Source organism: Eubalaena glacialis, chromosome 3, assembly GCF_028564815.1.
Source record: "Eubalaena glacialis isolate mEubGla1 chromosome 3, mEubGla1.1.hap2.+ XY, whole genome shotgun sequence".
NCBI lineage: Eukaryota > Metazoa > Chordata > Mammalia > Artiodactyla > Balaenidae > Eubalaena > Eubalaena glacialis.
The window spans coordinates 49,402,319-49,426,840 of NC_083718.1; the positions used below are offsets into that span (position 1 = coordinate 49,402,319).

Genomic DNA, 24,522 nt, shown 5'->3' on the forward strand with positions numbered 1-24,522 from the left:
AGGTTACTTACGTCCCACCCATGTGTGTTTCTCCCAACTCAAGGGAACCATCATGCCCCCGCTTTCCTTTTACATAGCTTTACTCTATCTCTCTATGTGCTTAAAAAGCAGATGATTTATTTTAGTTGTTTTTAACTTGATAGAATGCATTATGCTCTGTGTAATGTTTCAGGAGTTACTCTTTGTTCTAGTGCTATATTGCTAGGGTCCATCCAGTGTTGTGCATTGCTGCAGTGCATTCGTTTTAACTGCTAATATTCCACTGTGTGAATACAGTGTAGTTCATCTATCCAATTTCCTGTCAAAGGGCATTTGGGTGGTTTCTAATTGCTAAGGTGTTCTTACCAAGTGTCAGACACTGTGATAAGAACTGGGCATACATTATTTCATTTAAGCCCCAGCCCTATAAGACAGGATTTTTCACCTCCATTTTTCTTGGCGAAAACTGAAGCTCACAGACATAAGGTCACTGGCCTGAGTTTACAAAGTCAGTAAGAATGTGCTCTATGTGGTGCATCAAATGAAGGTGTGAGCATTATCTGCCTTCATTATTAATAAATCTGCCATTATCAGGTATGGGATTATCCTTCCACTCATGGGGAAAAAAGCCTCATCTTATTTTATACAGCTGCATAATAAATAATAATTTCCTGGATACTATATTATGTCAACGAGTAGAAAAAGTAAAACCCTTCTCTTAGCCCTCCAGAAAAATTTCTTAGTTGAATTCCGGAAACCCAATGATCTGACTCACAGTTTAAAATACACACACACACACACACACACACACACACACACACACGAGCATTATGCTGTATGAAAAACAGGGGATTTTCTTCATAATTTTAATGTAAACACATGAGCCAATTTAATCAACTTCTCTGACAGCTTCAGCACATGCCAGTCTGCAAAGCATACTATTTCAATGTGTCAAAGTTAAATAAGTATTTGCTTTAAAGGAAAAAAGAAATTCTCAATAGAGTCTTTTTCTAGAAGCATTTAAAAGGAGCATATATCTAATGGCTTGGATGAAAAGATGATTTGGTAGTGTTATCAGGTATCTGTTGTCCCCAGAGGCAGATAAAATTAGTGTAGATAAAAGTGATTACAAGTGAACTGGATTAGGTAGGTTGTGATTATAGCATGACATTTATCTGAGGGTGAAAAAAATCGGTTGTCCCATTATACTGACACTGTAAATGATAAATGGATTTTAAAATGTCCAGTTTTCTTTGGAAGTAAAAAATTCAATCCCTGAGCTCATTCACCACCCCCTGAAGAGTCCTAACCACCATATCACAGTGGCCATGGCTGCAGCAATTCCAGACACTCAGCCAGGTTAAAGTGATTATGTTATTTTTGTCTCAACCTCCTGGGAAGAACCAGAGAACACAACTTTTTCCACTTACGATATTGATTTACATATATGTCATAGTTAAATTTATTTGGGGATGGTGGTGACTGTGTCAGATGTACTCGTGTGATCAGCACCCTTAGGGAATTTGTTCATATTTAGGCAGAACAACACAAAAGAGATTTGCAGCCTCTGGGATTACAGCTTCTTTGAAGAAAGGGCAGGTAGCTTCAAAGTCACACAAGTGCATTTTATCACCAAGGTAGACTCAGTTTTAGAACAATATAGAAACTACTCATTATTCTCTTTAGCATTTTAATTGTGAAATACTTAACACATAAAAAAGGAAACATATAATGTTATTTGTACATTTTCAAATAATAATAATTAAAGGAACACGCATGTAACCACCACTCGGATTAAGAGATAGAACCTCTGGTCCCATTGTCTTCTATCCAGTAGAAAGAACCACTATTCTGAATTTAATGTCTTTTCATTTCCTTGCTTGCCTTTATTGTTTTACCAAGTACATATATATAATATATGGCTTAGCTCTGCCTGTTTTTGCACTTTATATGCATGAAACTGTACATAGGCAGGTACTACCACTTACCTTACTGGTACAACCTTACATTTCATGAGATTCCTCTATCTTGATCTGGGTAGCTATTGGTCATTCATTTTCACTGATATGTAGCATTCCCATCATAAGAATATACCACATTTTTGTTATCCATTACATGTCTGATGGACATTCGGGTTTTATTTCCAAGAGCTTTTTTTTTTTTTTTTTTTTTTTTTGGCCATGTCACTGCCACGAGGCACGCAGGATCTTAGTTCCCCGACCAGGGATGGAACCCATGCCATGTGCAATGGAAGCGTGGAGTCTTAACCACTGGACTGCCAGGGAAGTCCCATATCTTCAAGAACTTTAAGAGCTCACATAAACAGTGCTGCTATGGACATTTCAAAATATGCCTGCTGGCACACATGCACAAGTTTCTCTAGCGTATACACCTGAGAGTGGAGTTGTTTTCCAAAGTAATTGTACCAGTTTATATCCCTACATTCTGGTAAACATTTTAGTATCATTAGACTTCTAAATTTTTGCCAGTCTTGTGGTGTGAAATGGTATTTTTTCATATGCATTAGCTATTCATGTTTCCTTTTCAGTCAAGCGGTTGTTTATGTCTTTAGCCTGCTTTTCTATGAGTTCTGTCTTTTACTTATTGATTCATTGAATTACTTGATATATTCTGGAAACCCAACTATTGTTAATTATATGTATTGTAAATATATTCCATCATTTTGTGGCCTTTTACTCTCCTATAGTATATTTTGATAAACAGAAGTTCTTAATTTTAACGTAGTCACAAAAATTAATCATTTTTCTTAAGATTTGCATCCTTTGTGACTTATTCAAAGTTTTTCCCTACCCCATGGTTATAAAGATATTCCCCTTCATTTTCTTCTAACTGATGTGAAGTGTCAGCTCTGTCATATATTGTGGGTCTGTTTTGGGTCTCTCTATTTTGTTCCATTAGACTAAATCACACTGTCTCAATTACTGAGGCTTTATCATAAGTCTTGGTTATCTGGCAGGCAAAATGGAGCTCACTCTAAAAACATTTTTAGCTTTAAAAACAATATAGGAAAATAGGAACTAGAACTTACTTTGCTCTAGGTTGATGAACTAATCCCGGAATCTCTTTATTAGTTTTAAGTCTTACATTTGAACTGGCACTTTTTTCCTGAAACACATAAACACACATGTAAAAGACAAGATGAGAATCAGCAATTAAACAAGAGCATAAATTTTCATCAACAAAATGTTAGATTTGTTTGGGAGCCTCTGAGGTTGGGGAGGACAAAAGTCCTTACAAAGATGTCACACAGTACAAGTAGAACTGCCAAATATTTTAACAGGGAACATTGTCATGAAAAGAGGAATTAACTTTTACAACAGCTATGGCTCCTTTTAGAAAATAACGTGCGAGTAATATTTGATTTTTAGGTGGAGTTACTGAAAACAGTAAGAGAATCAAAGAACAGAAGATTCTAGTGAAAAAGAACAGCAGTAGTACAACCACAGCCATTGTTTGCTTGCCCGGGTTAAGTGACTTTGTGCATTTTATTTGTGAAAGACAACTGCAGTTACTGACACATAAGGTTTGCATAAGGCCCTAGCAGCGACAGGGACAAGAACATGACTAAAAATAGCTAATATTTTCCATGTATAATGAATATTGAGATTGAATTCAATTAAATTAACGAAACTCAATACTAGCCTGTATTCCAGAAATACTTCTTCGGCTTTTAGCCTGATCTGATTTCTTATTCCCAGTAAACCAGCTGCACAGGAAAGAAATACTCTCAAATCTTAAAATACAAGTATATCAGTAAGCACACTGTCTCAATAATACTACTGCTTTGTGTTTTACATTATCTTTAAAAAAATATTTAAGGTGCTTTAAAATTTGCTCTCTAAATATACCCCCCAAAAATGAAAGGAAGGACTATTCTAAACCTACTTAACAGGTGACTATATACACTCAAGCAACCTGAGGTGTGGCAATAATTAAAGACCTGGGGTAGGTAGTGGGGCAAGGAATAAAAAGTCCTGTGGGCCGACCCACCATTCTCACCACAGGCAGAGTGATGTGGGATGGCACATAAACAGATGGTCCCCAAATGAGCTCTTTCAAGAGCTCATTATTTCTCCTAGGATAGCAGAAGCCATGTAGATCAGTGAATCTGCAACGACTTACATGCCTGGTTGTTTGCTATTTACCATCAAACATGAGCATATCTGTACAACGTCAGTCCTCCAAAATAGAAGGTAATTTTGTTTGTGATCTTCCAGGAGAAGAAACAATCATTACAGTTCTTTTGCAGTCTAGCTTACCTTCTTTACCTCACACTAAACTCGAGAATGTTTTCATGAACATTTAAAAAGTATAAAATATATACTGTTCCCTCTGCTGATGTAGTCAGTGAACAACAGATGAACTACCTTATTTTTTTACAAAGAAGGTGGGAGAACAATTAGAAAACTTTAATGCACTAAGTCCAGGAGGGCGGGACCCACATCCCTTCTTTGCAACTGGGACCACAGTGCCTGGCTAGGGGCCTGGCACTCCATGGGAGGCACTCATCGAATATTGGTAGAACAAATAAATGATGTCAGCACATAATTAACTTTTCTAAACATAGATTAAAATAACTCAACTGTAGTCTCTCTGCAGGACTGAAGATGCAGGTTCCCTCCAAATGAGTCATTTTCTCCCTTAAACTTTATGTGTGCTTGGATTAAGCACTGAAAATGGATGTATTTGATGTGACAGAACCTTATACTTTTTCTCTATTCACATAATTTCCTAAACTCTTTGAACTTAAATGATGCATCATAATTTAAAATATTGCTAAGGCAGGAAGGAGACTTCTAATTCAAAGAATGCAAAGACATATAATTGTATTCTGTTTCTATTCAATTTATTAAACTGTACCCTTCATAACTATACTGTCTCACCAAATCTTCCTTAAAAACACATTGTGTGGTTGCTAAAAAAGAAGGAACCGCCCCAAACAGAGACTCAATAGATGGGGAGGACACTTTAGGACATCTCAATAGATGGGGAGGACACTTTAGGACATCAGGCACAGACGTGCCCTTCCAGGAAGTGAGAGTACCCAAGGTGAGGCAGAGGTGGGGGGGTGAGGGCATGGGGGACGGGGAGGAAGCAGCTGGAGGTTTCCTGGTTACAAATATATATATAACTACATAGAGATTTCTATCTATTTTGTACTTATAATGTATTTGTTTTTACAAATTACCACTCATCAAGATCAGTAACAATTCACCACATGTTATTCTAACTGGTTGCATATATCAACTCATTTTAATGTTCACAAGTATATATATATTAATTTACTTTTATGCCCACATACCTCTCTGAGATAGGTATCATTATTTTCCCCATTTTATAAATGAGGAAGCTGAGGCATGGAGAGGTGAAACACTTACTGGGATTCTACAAGTAATAAATAATAGCATTGGGATTTGAATCCATGCAGAATGGCCCCAGAGTTCATGCTATTAGCCACCAGGCCAGTAGTCCTCAAAGTTTTTACTATCAAGACCTCTTACCTATATTCTGTAAATTTTGATACATTTCATTACACAATATGAAAAAAATCACATTTGTTAAAATCAGCATCAATCTCATGAGAAAAATCTTTCCTTTTTTTAATTTTAATTTTAATTTTTGGCTGCGCTGCGCAGCATGCGGGATCTTAGTTCCCCAACCAGGGATCGAACCCGCGCCCCCTGCATTGGAAGTGCAGAGTCTTAACCACTGGACCGCCAGGGAAGTCCCTCATGAGAAAAGTCTTGACAAAAGGTGTCAAGCTCATGGTGGTGGATACAAGTTTTCCAAAATTCTAATTTTGGTTTAACATTCGACTTTTATGACCACCAACAAACACTGACAATTGTTTTCTTTGGAGTAATGGGTTCTCTTTGGTCATTTTTGAGAAACTGTTTGCCAAATACCCGAGTCTGAATATCCATAATTTGTCTGTCAGGCACTTTTTTTCTACAGTCAGTAGAGATGGTGTCCCACAAAAAACAGCTGCAAATTCAGCTTGCAACTCAATCAATTGCAGAAGTGCTTTTCCTTGAGATAACGATCTTATTCAAAAATAAAAAGATATGCATCTAAGGCCTAAGAGTTAAAAAATTCAATAATTTCTACTGCTTCATTAAGGGCATTCTTTTTTTTTTAAGAATCAATTTTATTTATTTATGGTTGCATTGGGTCTTCGTTGCTGCCCAAGGGCTTTCTTTAGTTGTGGCTCACGGGCTTCTCATTGCGGTGGCTTCTCTTGTTGTGGAGCACGGGCTCTAGGGCATGTGGGCTTCAGTAGTTGTGGCTCACAGGTTCTAGAGCGCAGGCTCAGTAGTTGTGGTGCACGGGCTTCAGTAGCTGTGGCTTGCGGGGTGTAGAGCACAAGCTCAGTAGTCGTGGCGCACGGGCTTAGTTGCTCCGTGGCATGTGGGATCTTCCCGGACCAGGGATTGAACCCGTGTCCCGTGCATTGGCAGGCGGATTCTTAACCACTGCGCCGCCAGCGAAGTCCCCATCAAGGGCATTCTTAAGTGAAAATAGAATATATTCTTCCACTATGCTTGGTGGTGGTGACTCCTAATAATAACTACTGTTAGTACTACTAATAATAGTACTACTATGACTACTAATAAGGTGTGGTACCAATGCCTGGATTTGTGCTAAGGCACAGGCAGTTTTACCCACCATTGCTTTTGCACCATCAGTACAAATGGCCTTAAAAAAGGCAAATAGCTTCTTTATTATTAGGAAAATGACTTTGAAGACTCCCTGAGAATATCTCAGGAACCTCCAGGGGTCTGCAGGCCACACCTGAACTATATATAGTGCCTTTCTATTTCTTTTGCATAGAAAAGAACTTTCAATTATTTAATTGTGGTATATGTTTTAAGAAAAAATATATAACTGCCTTATTGAGATAAAATCTATATTCCATACAATTCCCACATTATAAATGATTAAATGATTTTAGTAAATTTATAGAGCTGTGCAATTATCACCACAATCCAGTTTTAGAACAGTTAGATCAGCCCCAAAAGTTTCGTCACACCCATTTGTTCTCATCTGTAGTCCCCGGCAACCATAGATCTGCTTTCTGTCTCTACAAATTTGCTTTGTCTAGATTCACATAAATGGAATCATACAATATATAGCCTTTTGCATCTGGCATTTTTCACTTAGCATAATGTTTTCAAGGTTCATCTATACTTCAGCATATTTCAGTGTTTCATTTATTTTAATTGCTAGATAATATTCCGATGTATGGATATACTGTATTTTGTTTATGCATGCATAACTTGATGAACATATGGACTGTTTCCAGTTTGTGGCTATTATGAATAATGCTGCTATGAACATTCGTATACAAGTCTTTGTGTGAACATACATTTTCATTTCTCTTGGGTAGACTCTAAGGAGTGGAACTGCTAGATTATATGATAAGTTTATATTTGACTATTTAAGATGTCACCAAACTGTTTTCCAAAGTGGTTGTGTCATTTTACATTCCCACCAGCAGTGCATGATGGTTCCAGTTTCTCTACCTCCCTGCCAGTACTTGGTATTGTCTTTTCAATTACAGTCATTCAAGTGGGTGCCTCATTGTGGGCTTTATTTTACAAATTTTATTTATTTGGATTTGTTCTTATATGTCTTTCTATCAGAACACCTAGCACCTTGCTACATGGGAGCATTTATATGCTTACTGGTTCGCTGTATTTACATCAAGAAGTCAGTTTTATATTTGCTTACAAACACCAATTAACTTCTGCTTTGGGTTTGTTTGTTGGGGAAGGAGAAGTTTAAAGAGACCTGTCTTTTTTATTTTTTATTTTTTATTTTTTTTTGAGACCTGTCTTTAAAAAAAGAAACAACAAGCAAACAAACAAAACCAAGAAAGGCCACAGGAAGGATGAGGCTGATGGGAGCCTCAGATGGAGCAGATCCAACAGGGAGGGCTGAGAGCCATGCCACATTTGGGGTGCTCCAGGAATAGGAACAGAGAATTAAATTGGGAGATGACGGAAGAGGTAACTAAGATATTATTTCCCTTGGCAAGAAAAAACTATTTTAATGGCATTTGACACTCATAAAATAAGTACCTAAAATAAACTGGGACCAAGTGGGATTAAGATGAAGCCATTGAAAGGGGCCTCAGCAGGCAGTTTGTAGAGCTGTGTTTTTATGATCCATCCATATTGGTATCAGAATCATCTAGGATGCTTGTTAAAATACAGATTCCAAGGCCCTACACAATACCTCCTAAGTGTCAGACTCTGGGATTGCGCCCAGGAATCTGCATTTTAAACAAGAGTCCTAGGTGACTCTTAACTCAAAGAAGTTTGAGGACTTTTATTTCAGAGAAAAGGTACCTTTGTGCTTAGAATTCTCCCTCTTGGCCTTCCACAGAGCAGTTTTCAAACTGAGCCCTGGTGTTCTGCAGAGCTGCCTCAGGGGTCAATAGCAAGGCCTCTCAGAGCAGCAATCCCTTGAACTGTACATTCAGGGGCTTTCAACTGATGCTGGAAAAAAGCATCCACTTCTCAAAAATGTTTGCAAACTAATGTCAGGTAGTGACAGGTGTATTTAAACAGCAAATCAAACAACTTCTCCTTTGCTTGGAATTTTATTTCTTTATGAACAGAACACACTTGTCAGTGTCTAGAGTAAACTTATCATTGTCTTCTTAGCTTCTCTCATATTGAGGACAGTCAAACCGAAATATATTTATTCTGCTGCTTCCAATCTCGGGGGGCATCTCCCAAAAGGAAAGTCAGAATACCAAGAGAAACTGACAGCTTCTTTACAAAGTCTTCTTGAACTTCAGCTCCTTAATTCTGAAGGAAGCAACACAACCCATTCAGGGAGTTGAAGAAAGTACCCCACTCCCTGTTGGTGAGGAAAGGAGCTTCTTTCCTCCTATCACTTCTTTGCCTGTGTCATCCCACTGAGTCCGGGTCCTGGGAGGTTCCCAGAGTTGGTCTGGGTTGGAAGTGTGAGGAGGAATTTCATTTTCTTTTTTCTGTGCCCAACGGCAGGAAGTTCTGTCTTACAAAGAAATCTCAGGGGCCAGATGGATGGAGGAAGCTGGAGGCCTAGAGAAAAATAGTGGGAGTTGGAGTACTAGCTTCTGGGACTGCTAATGAGGGGCCAACACAGAGAAAAGATACAAAAGCACTAAGTATGAACTCTCAGTGGGTTTCCCTCTATACAAAGACTCTGTGTGTGTGTGCATTTTAACCACTGCATTTCAGAAAGTACCTGAAAACTAGAAAAGGTAAATACTTTAACTAGAATTAGGAGATTTTTGGGGGGTACACACACATTTAAAAGTAAGAACACGTTCAGCTATAACATAAATAATGAGTAATCATTCCAGCATCTGAGGAGTGTCCCATACGATATACTCTCTGAGAAAACAATCTCATTTGATGTTTTACAAATTTGTGTGATTTCCTAAGAAGTATTAACACGAGTAGGACACCACCTCCTTCAAATATAAAGGAATAGTATCTTCTCTCTTCTGAGTGATGGTGATTAGCTGAGTGACATTTATTCTACCAGAATTTCTGGATGTTAGCAAATGGCAAGGCCCAAGCTACTCAATGCAACTGTTGACTTGGGCCCAACGGTATCATAATTACGTGAGGTCAACGTAATTATAATTACCTGTCCATGGAGATTATTAGAATTATTAGTATTTTGTTAGAATTATTTAGTAGTGATGAAATTGGCATGGAAAGTCTCAGCTTTATGGAAATTCTTTCTATAAATTAAAATATAACCATGTACCTCATTCTATATCAAGTAAATGTTAAGTGGAGCAAATCAGTTTTAAAGCACCGACTACTTTTCACATAGTTGTTTCACAAGGTAGATTGGAAACATTTAAAATAATCTTTAAAAAGTAAACAGAGTTTTAAGAAACTGCTCAGAACAGATTTCACTGTTTACCAACAAACTTAGAACCAAGTCTTTAAGTTACTACGTCAGGAATTAAAAGAAACAAGCTACATTCACAGAAAGATAGACAAGATGAAAAGGCAGAGGGCTATGTACCAGATAAAGGAACAAGATAAAACCCCAGAAAAACAACTAAATGAAGTGGAGATAGGCAACCTTCCAGAAAAAGAATTCAGAATAATGATAGTGAAGATGATCCAGGAACTCGGAAAAAGAATGGAGGCAAAGATCAAGAAGATGCAAGAAATGTTTAACAAAGATCTAGAAGAATTAAAGAACAAACAAACAGAGATGAACAATACAAAAACTCAAATGAAAACTACACTAGAAGGAATCAATAGCAGAATAACTGAGGCAGAAGAACGGATAAGTGACCTGGAAGATGGAATAGTGGAATTCACTGCTGTGGAACAGACTAAAGAAAAAAGAATGAAAAGAAATGAAGACAGCCTAAGAGACCTCTGGGACAACATTAAACACAACAACATTCGCATTATACGGGTCCCACAAGGAGAAGAGGGAGAGAAAGGACCAGAGAAAATATTTGAAGAGATTATAGTTGAAAACTTCCCTAACATGGGAAAGGAAAGAGCCACCCAAGTCCAGGAAGCACGGAGAGTCCCATAAAGGATAAACCCAAGGAGAAACAAGGAGAGACACACAGTAATCAAACTGGCAAAAATTAAAGACAAAGAAAAATTATTGAAAGCAGCAAGGGAAAAACGACAAATAACATACAAGGGAACTCCCATAAGGTTAACAGCTGATTTCTCAGCAGAAACTCTACAAGCCAGAAGGGAGTGGCATGATATACTTAAAGTGATGAAAGGGAAGAACCTACAACCAAGATTACTCTACCTGACAAGGATCTCATTCAGATTCGATGGAGAAATCAAAAGCTTTACAGACAAGCAAAAGCTAAGAGAATTCAGCACCACCAAACCAGCTCTACAACAAATGCTAAAGGAACTTCTCTAAGTGGGAAACACAAGAGAAGAAAAGGACCTACAAAAACAAACCCAAAACAATTAAGAAAATGGTCATAGGAACATACAAATTGATAATTACCTTAAACGTGAATGGATTAAATGCTCCAACCAAAAGACACAGGCTTGCTGAATGGATACAAATCCAAGACCCATATATATATATGCTGTCTACAAGAGACCCACTTCAGACCTAGGGACACATACAGACTGAAAGTGAGGGGATGGAAAAAGATATTCCATGCAAGTGGAAATCAAAAGGAAGCTGGAGTAGCTATACTCATATCAGATAAAATAAACTTTAAAATAAAGAATGTTACAAGAGACAAGGAAGGACACTACATAATGTTCAAGGGATCAATCCAAGAAAAAGATACAACAATTATAAATATATATGCACCCAACATAGGCGCACCTCAATACATAAGGCAACTGCTAACAACTATAAAAGAGGAAATCGACAGTAACACAATAATAGTGGGGGAATTTAACACCTCACTTACACCAATGGACAGATCATCCAAAATGAAAATAAATAAGGAAACAGAAGCTTTAAATGACACAATAGACCAGATAGATTTAATTGATATTTATAGGACATTCCATACAAAAACAGCAGATTACACTTTCTTCTCAAGTGTGCACGGAACATTCTCCAGGATAATCACATCTTGGGTCACAAATCAAGCCTCAGTAAATTTAAGAAAATTGAAATCATATCAAGCATTTTTTCTGACCACAACGCTATGAGATTAGAAATGAATTACGGGGAAAAAAATGTAATAAACACAAACACATGGAGGCTAAACAATACATTACTAAATAACCAAGAGATCACTGAAGAAATCAAAGAGGAAATCAAAAAATACCTAGAGACAAATGACAATGAAAACACGATGATCCAAAACCTATGGGACGCAGCAAAAGCAGTTCTAAGAGGAAAGTTTATAGCTATACAAGCCTACCTCAAGAAACAAGAAAAATCTCAAGTAAACAATCTAACCTTACACCTAAAGGAACTAGAGAAAGAAGAACAAACAAAACCCAAAGTTAGCAGAAGGAAAGAGATCATAAAGATCAGAGCAGAAATAAATGAAATAGAAACAAAGAAAACAATAGCAAAGATCAATAAAACTAAAAGCTGGTTCTTTGAGAAGATAAACAAAATTGATAAACCATTAGCCAGACTCATCACGAAAAAGAGGAAGGGGACTCAAATCAATAAAATTAGAAATGAAAAAGGAGAAGTTACAACAGACACTGCAGAAATACAAAGCATCCTAAGAGACTACTACAAGCAACTGTATGCCAATAAAATGGACAACCTGGAAGAAATGGACAAATTCTTAGAAAGGTATAACCTTCCAAGACTGAACCAGGAAGAAATAGAAAATATGAACAGACCAATCACAAGTAATGAAATTGAAACTGTGATTGAAAATCTTCCAACAAACAAAAGTCCAGGACCAGATGGCTTCACAGGTGAATTCTATCCAACATTTAGAGAAGAGCTAACACCCATCCTTCTCAAACTCTTCCAAAAAATTGCTGAGGAAGGAACACTCCCAAACTCCTTCTATGAGGCCACCATCACCCTGATACTAAAACCAGACAAAGATACTACAAAACAAGAAAATTACAGACCAATATCACTGATGAATATAGATGCAAAAATCCTCAACAAAATACTAGCAAACAGAATCCAACAACACATTAAAAGGATCATACACCACGATCAACTGGGATTTATCCCAGGGATGCAAGGATTCTTCAGCATACGCAAATCAATCAATGTGATAGACCATATTAACAAATTGAAGAATAAAAACCATATGATCATCTCAGTAGATGCAGAAAAAGCTTTTGACAAAATTCAACACCGATTTATGATAAAAACTCTCCAGAAAGTGGGCAAAGAGGGAAACTACCTCAACATAATAAAGGCCATATATGACAAACCCACAACAAACATCATTCTCAGTGGTGAAAAACTGAAAGCATTTCCTCTAAGATCAGGAATGAGACAAGGATATCCACTCTCACCACTATTATTCAACATAGTTTTGGAAGTCCTAGCCACGGCAATCAGAGAAGAAAAAGAAATAAAAGGAATACAAATTGGAAAAGAAGAAGTAAAACTGTCACTGTTTGCAGATGACATGATACTATGCATAGAGAATCCTAAAAATGCCACCAGAAAACTACTAGAGCTAATCAACGAATTTGGTAAAGTTGTAGGATACAAAATTAATGCACAGAAATCTCTTGCATTCCTATATACTAATGATGAAAAATCTGAAAGAGAAATTATAGAAACACTCCCATTTACCACTGCAACAAAAAGAATAAAATACCTAGGAAAAAACCTACCCAGGGAAACAAAAGACCTGTATGCAGAAAACTATAAGACACTGATGAAAGAAATTAAAGATGATACCAACAGATGGAGAGATATACCATGTTCTTGGATTGGAAGAATCAATATTGTGAAAATGACTATACTACCCAAAGCAATCTACAGATTTAATGCAATCCCTATCAAATTACCAGTGGCATTTTTTACGGAACTAGAACAAATCATCTTAAAATTTGTATGGAGACACAAAAGACCCCGAATAGCCAAAGCAGTCTTGAGGGAAAAAAACGGAGCTGGAGGAATCAGACTCCCTGACTTCAGACTACACTACAAAGCTACAGTAATCAAGACAATATGCTACTGGCACAAAAACAGAAACACAGATCAATGGAACAAGATAGACAGCCCAGAGATAAACCCATGCACCTATGGTCAACTAATCTATGACAAAGGAGGCAAAGATATACGATGGAGAAAAGACAGTCTCTTCAATAAGTGGTGCTGGGAAAACTGCACAGCTACATGTAAAAGAATGAAATTAGAACACTCCCTAACACCATACACAAAAATAAACTCAAAATGGATTAGAGACCTAAATGTAAGACCGGACACTATAAAACTCTTAGAGGAAAACATAGGAAGAACACTCTTTGACATATATCACAGCAAGATCTTTTTTGATCCACCTCCTAGAGTAAAGGAAATAAAAACAAAAATAAACAAATGGGACCTAATGAAACTTCAAAGCTTTTGCACAGCAAAGGAAACCATAAACAAGACGAAAAGACAACCCTCAGAATGGGAGAAAATATTCACCAATGAATCAATGGACAAAGGATTAATCTCCAAAATATATAAACAGCTCATACAGCTCAATATTAAAAACACAAACAACCCAATCCAAAAATGGGAAGAAGACCTAAATAGACATTTCTCCAAAGAAGACATACAGATGGCCAAGAAGCACATGAAAAGCTGCTCAACATCACTAATTATTAGAGAAATGCAAATCAAAACTACAATGAGGTATCACCTCACACCAGTTAGAATGGGCATCATCAGAAAATCTACAAACAACAAATGCTGGAGTGGGTGTGGAGAAAAGGGAACCCTCTTGCACTGTCGGTGGGAATGTAAATTGATACAGCCGCTATGGAGAACAGTATGGAGGTTCCTTAAAAAACTAAAAATAGAATTACCATATGATCCAGCAATCCCACTACTGGGCATATACCCAGAGAAAACCATAATTCAAAAAGACACATGCACCCCAATGTTCATTGCAGCACTATTTACAATAGCCAGGTCATGGAAGCAACCTAAATGCCCATCGACAGACGAATGGATAAAGAAGATGTGGCACATATATACAATGGAATATTGCTCAGCCATAAAAAGGAACGAAATTGAGTCATTTGTTGAGACGTGGATGGATCTACAGACTGTCATACAGAGTGAAGTAAGTCAGAAAGAGAAAAACAAATATCGTATATTAACGCATGTATGTGGAACCTAGAAAAATGGTACAGATGAACTGGTTTGCAGGGCAGAAGTTGAGACACAGATGTAGAGAACAAATGTATGGACGCCAAGGGGGAAAACCGCGGTGGGGTGGGGATGGTGGTGTGCTGAATTGGGTGATTGGGATTGACATGTATACACTGATGTGTATAAAATTGATGACTAATAAGAACCTGCAGTATAAAAAAACAAAAAACCAAAACAGAACAAAACAACTAATACTAAACTTTCTTTGGGTTATTTGTATGGAAATATGTTAATATAAATGTTTCAGACATTACATGAAATTTCTAAAAATCTTATAAGCTCTGGTATAATGTTGTAAGTCATAATTCTAGTTATTACTTTAAAATGTATATCTCAGAAATAACTAAATTTCCTTGTCAATTGCACTATTATGAACTTTCATCAAATCTTTAACCGTGGTCATTTTTAAGTCTTTTGTCATTTACAGACAGTTCTGGGTGTACTCTGATGCTTTTGCAAAAATGTTCCTGTAAAAGGGTTTCATCTTCAAGGAATTCATGGAGAAGACTCTGACAAGTACAGGTTTCTGGTAACTGACTATACTGCTGAACTGAATGAATAAGCATTTTCAGAACTCTAACGGAAAACTGATGAATTCATAAAAGTGCTAACAAAAGATCAAGATTAAAAAAAATTAATTACATGGGACTGAGTGAACTGATGAGGATGATTGTAATTCTTGTGACTTTCTGTTTGAATAAAAAAAAAAATCCCACAAGGACTCAGAGGTAAAAAATATACAAATCAATTTTCACTGCAAAGTAAAGGAGCTGTTACAGTGGAGGATTACTGGACTGAATGTCAATATTATGACATAGTATGAGTGTGTTTCGTGTTTGGTAATTGCAATCATTGTTGCTTTTGTTGTGGTCATCCATTTACAATGCTTGGTGTCAGTCTATTTATCTCTTGTAAAAATAAAATACAGTGTGTGTGTGTGAGTTGTGAACAAAAAAATAAAAGAAACAAGCTATAATGTTATAAATCACACTGAGAATTATAAGTTAAGGATGTTTTCAACAAGATGATGTATCTCCAGGTTTTTCTAATTTGGAAGAACCATATTCAATTTTTGGCCAAGATGCCGAAAAGTTAGGACAGGGTAGGTTATGCTGCAGTAAAAAACAACCCCCGATATCAGTAGTTTAATAATATACAAGTTTATGTCTTACACCTGCTACATGTCCAGTACAGGCTGGCAGGAGAGCTCTGCTCATCCTAATCACTCAGGGACTCAGGCCAGTGGAGGCCACATGTCTACATGTGCTCTCATAATCACCACGGCAGGGGAGGGGAGGATAGAGTTGAGCAAGGTTAAGTGCTCATATTTACTCAGCCAAAGCATGTCACAGGACCACACTAGTCAAGAGACTGGAGAAAGTACAATCCTACTACGTGCTTAGAAGGAGCAGAACTGGAATATTTACAAATAGCCCTAATGATGACCATAATGCTAATTTTTTTAAAAAGTATATTTTCTTAATCAAGAACTACCTAACATTAACCATTGTGATCTTCCTTTCTGAACAGTCTCATGTGTAAATCCATCAAGTATCTTATTTGTACTAAACATGGAAAACACTTAATTATTGAAAGTTTAAATTGGGCCAAAATGCCACATAGAGTTTAGATTTCAAAACAAAGCTGAAACTAGTTGGTTAGCTGACATTAATAAATTATGTTAAATGCCACCTGGACACAGTAAGACAGCATAGAGACAAAAATCTGTGGTTTATTCCCCACTCAGAAGACTGCACCGACACCCACACCTACACACCTCTTGATTTTTCCATTTTTCACTTCTCCTCTCCAACCATCAAATAAAACAAAACACATAGGAATGTGAATCATAATCATTGTGATCCATAATAAGAAGACCAAAGATTTTAAGAATCCAACTATCAATGGATTATGGTCCCTAAAAGATTGCATTTAAGAGCTGACTAGCCCATAATAAACATGCTTTATGTTAGATTTTTCTGGTAGGCAAAAACACAGGCAGAAAAATCAAAATCAAAGTTAACAAAATATTAGAACAAAGAACTGTATCATCCATCATGCCTTTAATATTTTAACAAATAAAAAGCCATCATTTGTGCAGAATTGCTAAACTTTTCCTGTGGTAAACCAAAATCTTGCAGGTTTTCCTAAGTTGAGAAACTGTAAATGTCAAAGCAAAAAACAAAAACTTAAATGATCCAGTTTTTCCTACGGGCATGATCTTTTTTCTTGCATTCACTGTGCTAAGCCAGCCAAAAATCAGACTCCAGCCTTCCTGATCTAGCTGGACATACCCACAACTCTCTTTAATTCCAAATATGTCAGTGTCCAGAAAATCTGGTGTATTAATTTCCTATTGCTGCTATAGAAAATGAACACAAATTTAGTGGCTTAAAAGAGCACAAATTTATGATCTTACACTTCTGGAGGGCAAGAGTCTAAAAACAGTTCACAGAGCTGCCTTCCTTCTGAGGCTCTAGGAAACAACCTGTTTCCTTTCCTTTTCCAGCTTTTAGACTTCACCTACATTTCTTGGCTCATGGTCCCTTCCTCCATCTTCAAAGCAGCAGTGAAGCATCGTCTCTCCTCTATGACCTCTGCTTCTTACACCTTCTTTTTCTAACTCTGACACTCCTGCCTTACTCTTATAAGGATCCTTGTGATTATATTGGGCCTACTCAAATAATTCAAAATAATTTTTCCAGGTCAAGATCCTTAATTTAATCTCTTTTCCCATGAAGGTAATATATTTACAGGTTCCATGGATTAGGATGTAGACATCTTTGTGGGGAGGTATTATGCAGCCTACCACTGTCCCCCGTGGCCCCAAAGATTCATACCCATCCCATATGCAAATCAAATATCAAAACCCAGGTTCATGACTCACAATGAAAAGTCAAACAGGGACAGAAACATGTATTAAAAAATACTAGTAGAAAACTATAGTAGAGAAACCCAATGGCCCATTCTTCACGAAATCACTATTTAATGGTACTTATGTGCCAGGCTATACTAGGGAATCAGAGGTATGATCTTCACCTACTAAAAACAAAGTCAACAGACATTTAAAAAAATAGAAGTTAAAAAGAAGATACAAGTATGTGTGGTGGAAGCACTTGCAATGACACAACCCAGAGGAAGAGATCAGGGAAGCTTCCTGGAGACGGAAAGGCAGGATTGGGTCTTGAAGAATGTATACCTGGCAGGGAGAGAAGAGAACCAGGCATGTATAGTTGTATGGAGCCTGGTAGATCCACAGAGAGCATGGGGTGCCAGGAGGCTGTGTGAAAGATAAGGTGGTGAGGTGGGCAGGGGCTGGCCCATGAATGGTTCATGTTGGGCATTTAGATTTTCCTTTGACATAAGGTGGAACTACTGCAGGAGTTTACGAAGCTTCTGTCATGTCAGAATTGCGTTTTAAAGATGGAATCAGAGAGGGCTCAGGAGGAGGGGGAAAATAGGGGAAGGGGATTAAGAGGTACAAACTACTAGGTATAAAATAAGATACAAGGGTATAATGTACAGCACAGGGAATATAGCCGATATTTTATAATAGCTTTACATGGAGTATAATCTATAAAAATATTGAATCACTATGTCATACACCTGAAACTAATATAATATTGTAAATCAACTATACTCCACTTGAAAAAAAGATGGGATCAGAGAGCTTGTCAGGAAGCTGTCCCTGTAAGTCAGAAGAGATTCTCTGAGAAGCTAGCAAGACAAGAGGGGACAGCACAGCAGATAACAAGAGTATGGGTTCTGCAGTCAGACTTCCTCTTCACTTTCTACTTGTGTCACCTTGAGCAGATTATGTAACCTCTGTGCTTCAGTTTCCTCACCTATGAAATGGGGATAAAAGTTGTACCTACTTCACTGGGTTGCCTGTTGTATAGGAAGTGCATACCAAATGCTAGCTTGTATTGATAAGATAGCTAATTACTCTGGGAATTAGAGACAAGGGAACAGATTTGAGAGTTATCAAGAAAATTACTGAGTGTCCACTATGTACTAGGCACCTTGCTAGGCTTTGAGGGTAACAATAAGAAAAGACCAATGAGATCCCTGACCTCAGGGAGCAATTGCAAATATCTGAGAAAAAACTCCAAATGCAAAATGATAATATAAGAATAGAAAAGACTTGAGGTTAATTGAGTGTATACAGGAGATGGAAGAGGAAAAGTATAGTGAAAGATGACAGCCAGATTTTTGGCGTAGCTGACAGTAGGAAATGGTGGTGACTAAATGGGAAATAAAGGAGGTTTAGGGTTACTGATTAAAAGGGTGAAATATGGATATAAACAAGTGCTTTTACTTTCTTGCTACAAATGCATAATGGGTGGGTTGACATTTCAAGTAAAGGTATCTTTTTGGGCAAGCAACGGAAAGCTGACACGTCTGTTAACGCAGAAATGGTCTGGGCAGTGGTGCATTTTTCTAGAAGGGAATGAAACTGAAGCTTGAGGGCCTGTTCCTAGATGTCCTAAAGAATCAGAATAAATTAGGAGACAATGCTGTCTTTCTGAATGGGTATATATTCGAATGCAATTATTTTTTAGATAAATCCTTTACTTATTACACATAATCTATCCATGTGGATGCTAACCGACAGTCACGTAGGAGCAAGGCAGGTGAGAGCGGGGTCACATCTGTGTCAGAGGGATGGCAGAGAAGCACTACAGACGGACAGAACACCTGTCTGAAGGCCCAGAATTTACTGGCTTACTTCACAGGAGTGAATCTGACCTCAGACCGAAAGGGATCTAGGTGGTCAAGCAATGCTCCCTCTCTCCCTGGCTCTCATCTTTGCTTATCACCTTGGTTTCATTTTTCAAGACCCTATGGCACTCTGTAATGACCTATATGAGAAAAGAATCTAAAACAGAGTAGATATATGTATATGTATACCTGATTCACTTTGCTGTACGGCAGAAACTAACACAGCATTGTAAATCAACTATACTCCAATAAAAATTAAAAAAAAGAAAGACCCTATGGCAACCCCAGATTCAATCCTTCCAACTTTGTGACCCAACAGGCAAGAGGGACCCCTGTTAGCTCCAGTTAGAAGGATCCCAAGGAAACACTGCTGAGCCTGCCTTTCATCAGGTGCCGACCACTAGGAAAGCGGGGTGGGGTCTCTTAGCAGGAGTCAGGGGGCTTGCTGGGGGCAGAGAAGCAATAGAGACCACAACATCTTTTACCCTTCTGCCTATGAACTCTTTGTATGAACTTCTTTTCTATTACTATACATATTTATAAAATATAAAAATTCTCTGTTGCCATGTATTATGATTTTTTTAAAGTATGCTTAAAAAAATCTTTTTATGTTTTCATATACAGGTGTTTTAAGTTTCTGATTGGTGGAAAAGAACTGATTTCTTTTTTTCATTTATTATCTCTTCCTTTACTTCTATGATGAATCCTGGCTAATTCTAAATTTAGCTCCCAGCCTGTACACTCTCTCCTTTACCCTTCTGTAACCTCTTCCCACCAGAAGTCAGAGGAAATGAGGGGAAGTCATTGTTTCAATAGTACCTCCAGGCTGTCTTGCTACTACAAGCATTAGTTCTGCCATGGTACGATTATTTTACAATGTGGACACAGTCACTAGATTTTTAGACACAGACTTGACTGTCAATAATCAAAGCTGGTGTTGTTCCATTATTGACGTACTTTTAGCCCAGAGCTAGGAAAAGGATGATTGGTTGCAGCTAGCATCTGGATTGAAAAAGCTCTTTAAAATTGAAATATGGTACTTAGGGCAATAAAGAGTAATAAGCACATCCTTTTTTTTTTTTCTCCTTTTGGAGAAACATGCCGCTAGAAATATCTTCATTCTAAATGTCACAAATAGAATTGATCCTGAGATGCTTTAAAGGAGTGTGTTTGACCATGACTGTCTTTATTTGCTTATCTTCTCAGTCTTTTGGAAGCTTTCTAGAGAAGCTCTCATTTTGATCTTTCTCCACATTTGCCCTCAACTTGGGCGTCCATTCCCATCAGACATCAGAGCTGAGCACTTGCTATTGATGTGGGACCATGATGGGACTGGGTCCCCTTCGGCAGCCTGCCACCAAGCTGGGGAGAAAAGGTAAGAACAAGTGACCTATGTCCCCAGCTGCTGTCATTTCTTATCTCTGAGGTTGTTTTATTAGGAGGCTTTCAAATTAGGGTTTATTAATGGTGCAATAAGCCTTAGTTTACTAAGTCTACCTTATGTAAAATGGTTTCTGAGTGTTCGATCTATTTTCTCCATTCTTCTTACTCTCTAGATCCTCCTAGGCAAATAAGTCTTTAAAAAAAAAAAAAATTTTTTTTTTTTTTGGCCGCGCCGCATGCGGGATCTTGGTTCCCCAACCAGGGATCGAACTCGCGCCCCTTGCAGTGGAAGCGCAGAGTCTTAACCACTGGACCACCAAGGGAAGTCCCACAAATAAGTCTTAAGAGCCAGTTTGTTTGTTCCCTCATTCTTTGCCTCTTATTTAGGTGAAAACCTTTTCCTATCTGAGTATTAGGGAAAAAAAGGTAACTGGCAACGGGAGAAAAATATGTTAAAATACATGTTTAAGAGCTTTAATGAACAACACAGGCCTAAATACAAGGTGATCCCCGTTCTTCCAAATAAAATATCCTCAGAAATGTGTCTTGGAAGCTTAAATTTATAATCTTTTAGGTATGTGGTTGGAACCTTCAGGTGACTACTTGTAATATATAATTTATTAATTCGGCTACACATATATATGTAAAATCACATACTGTGTAAAAAATCGTATTAATTTAGAAATACTACTTTTTTCACACTAATATCTCAGGAATTAATTTAAACTTTTCAGGTGCATCGGACATCGGTGTTTTCACAATCAGAGTCGCTAACTTTTTGAGTCTTCTCATGTTTCCATCTTCACTTCTAATTTGTTTGAAATAAAATGCATTTTGAATTTTTGTATGCTGTTGCCTTGGAAATTTAATTCCAAGCCATAAATAAACATTTAGGAGTAGTGATCTCCACATTGTTCACCACTTACTGCATGGTTCTTTCAAAATAACAGTTAAAAGGTTGTTTACAATGACACAGTGATTTTTTTCTCACTTAGAAGCAAAACTGATTCTGTCAGAAGATCTCTAAAAGCATCTAAAGTGATCCCTAACTAATAAAGTCAAGTGCTTTAGGCTAATATGTCTCTCTCAAACTTCGTGTTTAAAACAACAAGAGAGCCCTGTACCACGTGACTCAAATACAAGGTGGCATCACTTTCTGAAGGATAATTTAAAACACAAAACAAACAACCTTGTTTGTATCCTGGCATATACCACAGCACTGTGGAAACACCACGTGAAGGTGATTTAAAGGGTATCTTTTACCAAAATCCAAGGTTTCCTGCATTAAAGACTTTGGGATACTGATATAAAATCTCAAATGTGAACAGATATTTTGTAAGTTGCCCAAGGTCAGAGTGCTATTGGCTGAAAGGGGATAAGAACACTGCATATACATCTTTCAATAAGTATTTCACATTCTTAAAAAAGCCAAATCTATATGAATTAAAGAGGGTGGGAGTAAGAGTAGCTCACGCAATCTCCAACTTCCCCTTTATGTTCTAATACCTAAAGATGAGACACAGGCCTGGAAGGCACATACAATTTTAAAGACACAGGCAAGAACCTTGGCAATCCTCCCACGGCCATGACTGAGAAAACAGAATCTGCACCTCCCAGACCAAAGCAAGTCAAGGCCAGGCAAGTAACGAGAAGGGATGGAGGCCCTGAGTAAACAAGAGGGAATAAAGGGATCAGGTACAACTGGTAACAACAGTCATCAGTGAGTGCCTGTCCAAAGGCATTCAAATTTAAATTTTTTAAAATGGTTATTTATGCTGGCCAAATAATACACATACCCAGTGGTATGCTGGAGCTGGCTCTTACTAGGGAGTGCCAACTGTTAAATATTCAGGAATTCTGTGAGTGAACTGCTGGTGGTTTGAAATCAGCCTTTGTGGGAGTATTTATACTATGGAAATTCACAAATGGTATAAATCAGGACTTTTTTCACCCAGAGACCTGGTTTACCAGCACTGTGTGTGTGTATGCATGTGTGTGTGTGTGTGTATTTTTCCCCCTGAAATAAATACACTTTATATGTGGTCAAGAGGAAACCACAATCCAGGGGAATGTTTTAGATGGACCAGACTGGAGTGTCATCATGCTGCTTTTTAAAAATTGGGTTAAGAGGACCTAAATTCTTGGCTTTCCTAGGACAATGCCATGGCCCTCTCCACAGCATACAACCTTTTCCTGCACTGATGGCAGTGACATCCTTCTCCATCCCTATCTCACTGTTCTGTCACCTTGGGTCCCAATCTCCAATTACTACCTAAGCAAGACCCGTTTCTATCATCATTATGTCTTGTAGAAAGCTCTACTTGCCCTCCCCCAAATCAGGCAGCTGTCTATTTAGGAATTTTCTTTGAGAGAACACTTTAACCTGGATATGAATTAGTGTTCCCTGTTTAACCTTCTAAAGAAAAGTTCAGTCTCCAATGAAATGTGAGGCAAATAACAGAATTTAGCTAATGCATGTACAATATAGGACATTCAACCCTGCTCTAGAAAATTCTTACACTTCCATTCAATGACTGAGGAGGATGGAAATGCGAGACAAGTGGCAATGGGAACTGCTGCTTCCCTGTCCAAATGAATGAACCACCACCTAGTCTTCTGCTTCTGTGTCTTCCAAACAACTCCAAATCTATCTGGAGACCATGAACAGGAGTTGCAGAAGCAAGTCAAGGTAGCATGGTATACTGCAACAGCCTTGTGAAGAAAGGCCAAAAGGCCAAAGAAAACACCATGATGACACTCCCACCCTTCTGGGTAGAACCACTTCCTCCCTCAGTGTTGCTGGCACAGACTTCTGTGATGGCGTCTCGGCTTACCTGTTCACACATCTCTCTCTTCTTACCACACGAGTTCTAAATGCTTCAACCTAATAGAATGTAAGCCCCTTAAAGACAGTGCTAGTGTCTTGTCTATCCTTGCAAGCAGTAAGTGACAGTGGTAGGTGTTCAATAAAGGTCTGTTTTAGGAAAGAATGAATGAACATTTGTCCTCCTTTATTTGCATGCTACACTGTTTGGCAACATTAATCCCACTCAGAATATGAGGCTGGGCCCTGAAAAGGCAAGAGGATCTTGGGAATGGACCTTGGAGTGGGGGCATGGGGCTGGGGGGACCAAAGGGAAGAAGGAATGGTGCTTTTATTGTAGTTTTCACTAAAATTGTGATTGGGGCCCCATGGGAGAAAACAGCAAGGGATAACACCTGTCTGAGCACATGGGCATCAACACTTTTAAGAAGCTGAGTTATAAGAACCTCAGGAGTTTTAAAAAAAAATAGTTCATTACTTATTTCAAAGAAGGATAAAGAGCTTAACATATGTCACTTCACTCTAAATACCTTTGAAATATTTTCACCATAAACCTTTTGGGTACCAACAGTAATACATGTCAGCTGTTACTCTCTTAATTATAATACTGATCATGGCATGTAAGACCTTCTACAAAATGCACAGCAAACTAGAGTAGTCAAATTCATGGAGACAGAAAGCATACGGTTGTTGCCAGGGGCTAGGGAGAGGGGAGAATGGGGAGTTAAGTGTTTAACGGGTACAGAGTTTCGGTTTTGCGA

The 24,522-nt window shown here is 37.9% G+C and overlaps 1 protein-coding gene across 2 annotated transcripts in view; it reads right to left on the reverse strand.

Moving 5' to 3' along the window:
* C3H1orf21 (chromosome 3 C1orf21 homolog) overlaps positions 1-24,522 on the reverse strand; it is a 221,140-nt gene that overhangs the window by 26,111 nt on the left and 170,507 nt on the right. For both annotated transcript variants that reach the window (XM_061185628.1, XM_061185629.1), the window contains one exon: positions 3,029-3,105. In XM_061185628.1, the coding sequence (XP_061041611.1) occupies positions 3,029-3,105 (77 nt within the window). The remainder of the gene's footprint in view (positions 1-3,028; positions 3,106-24,522) is intronic.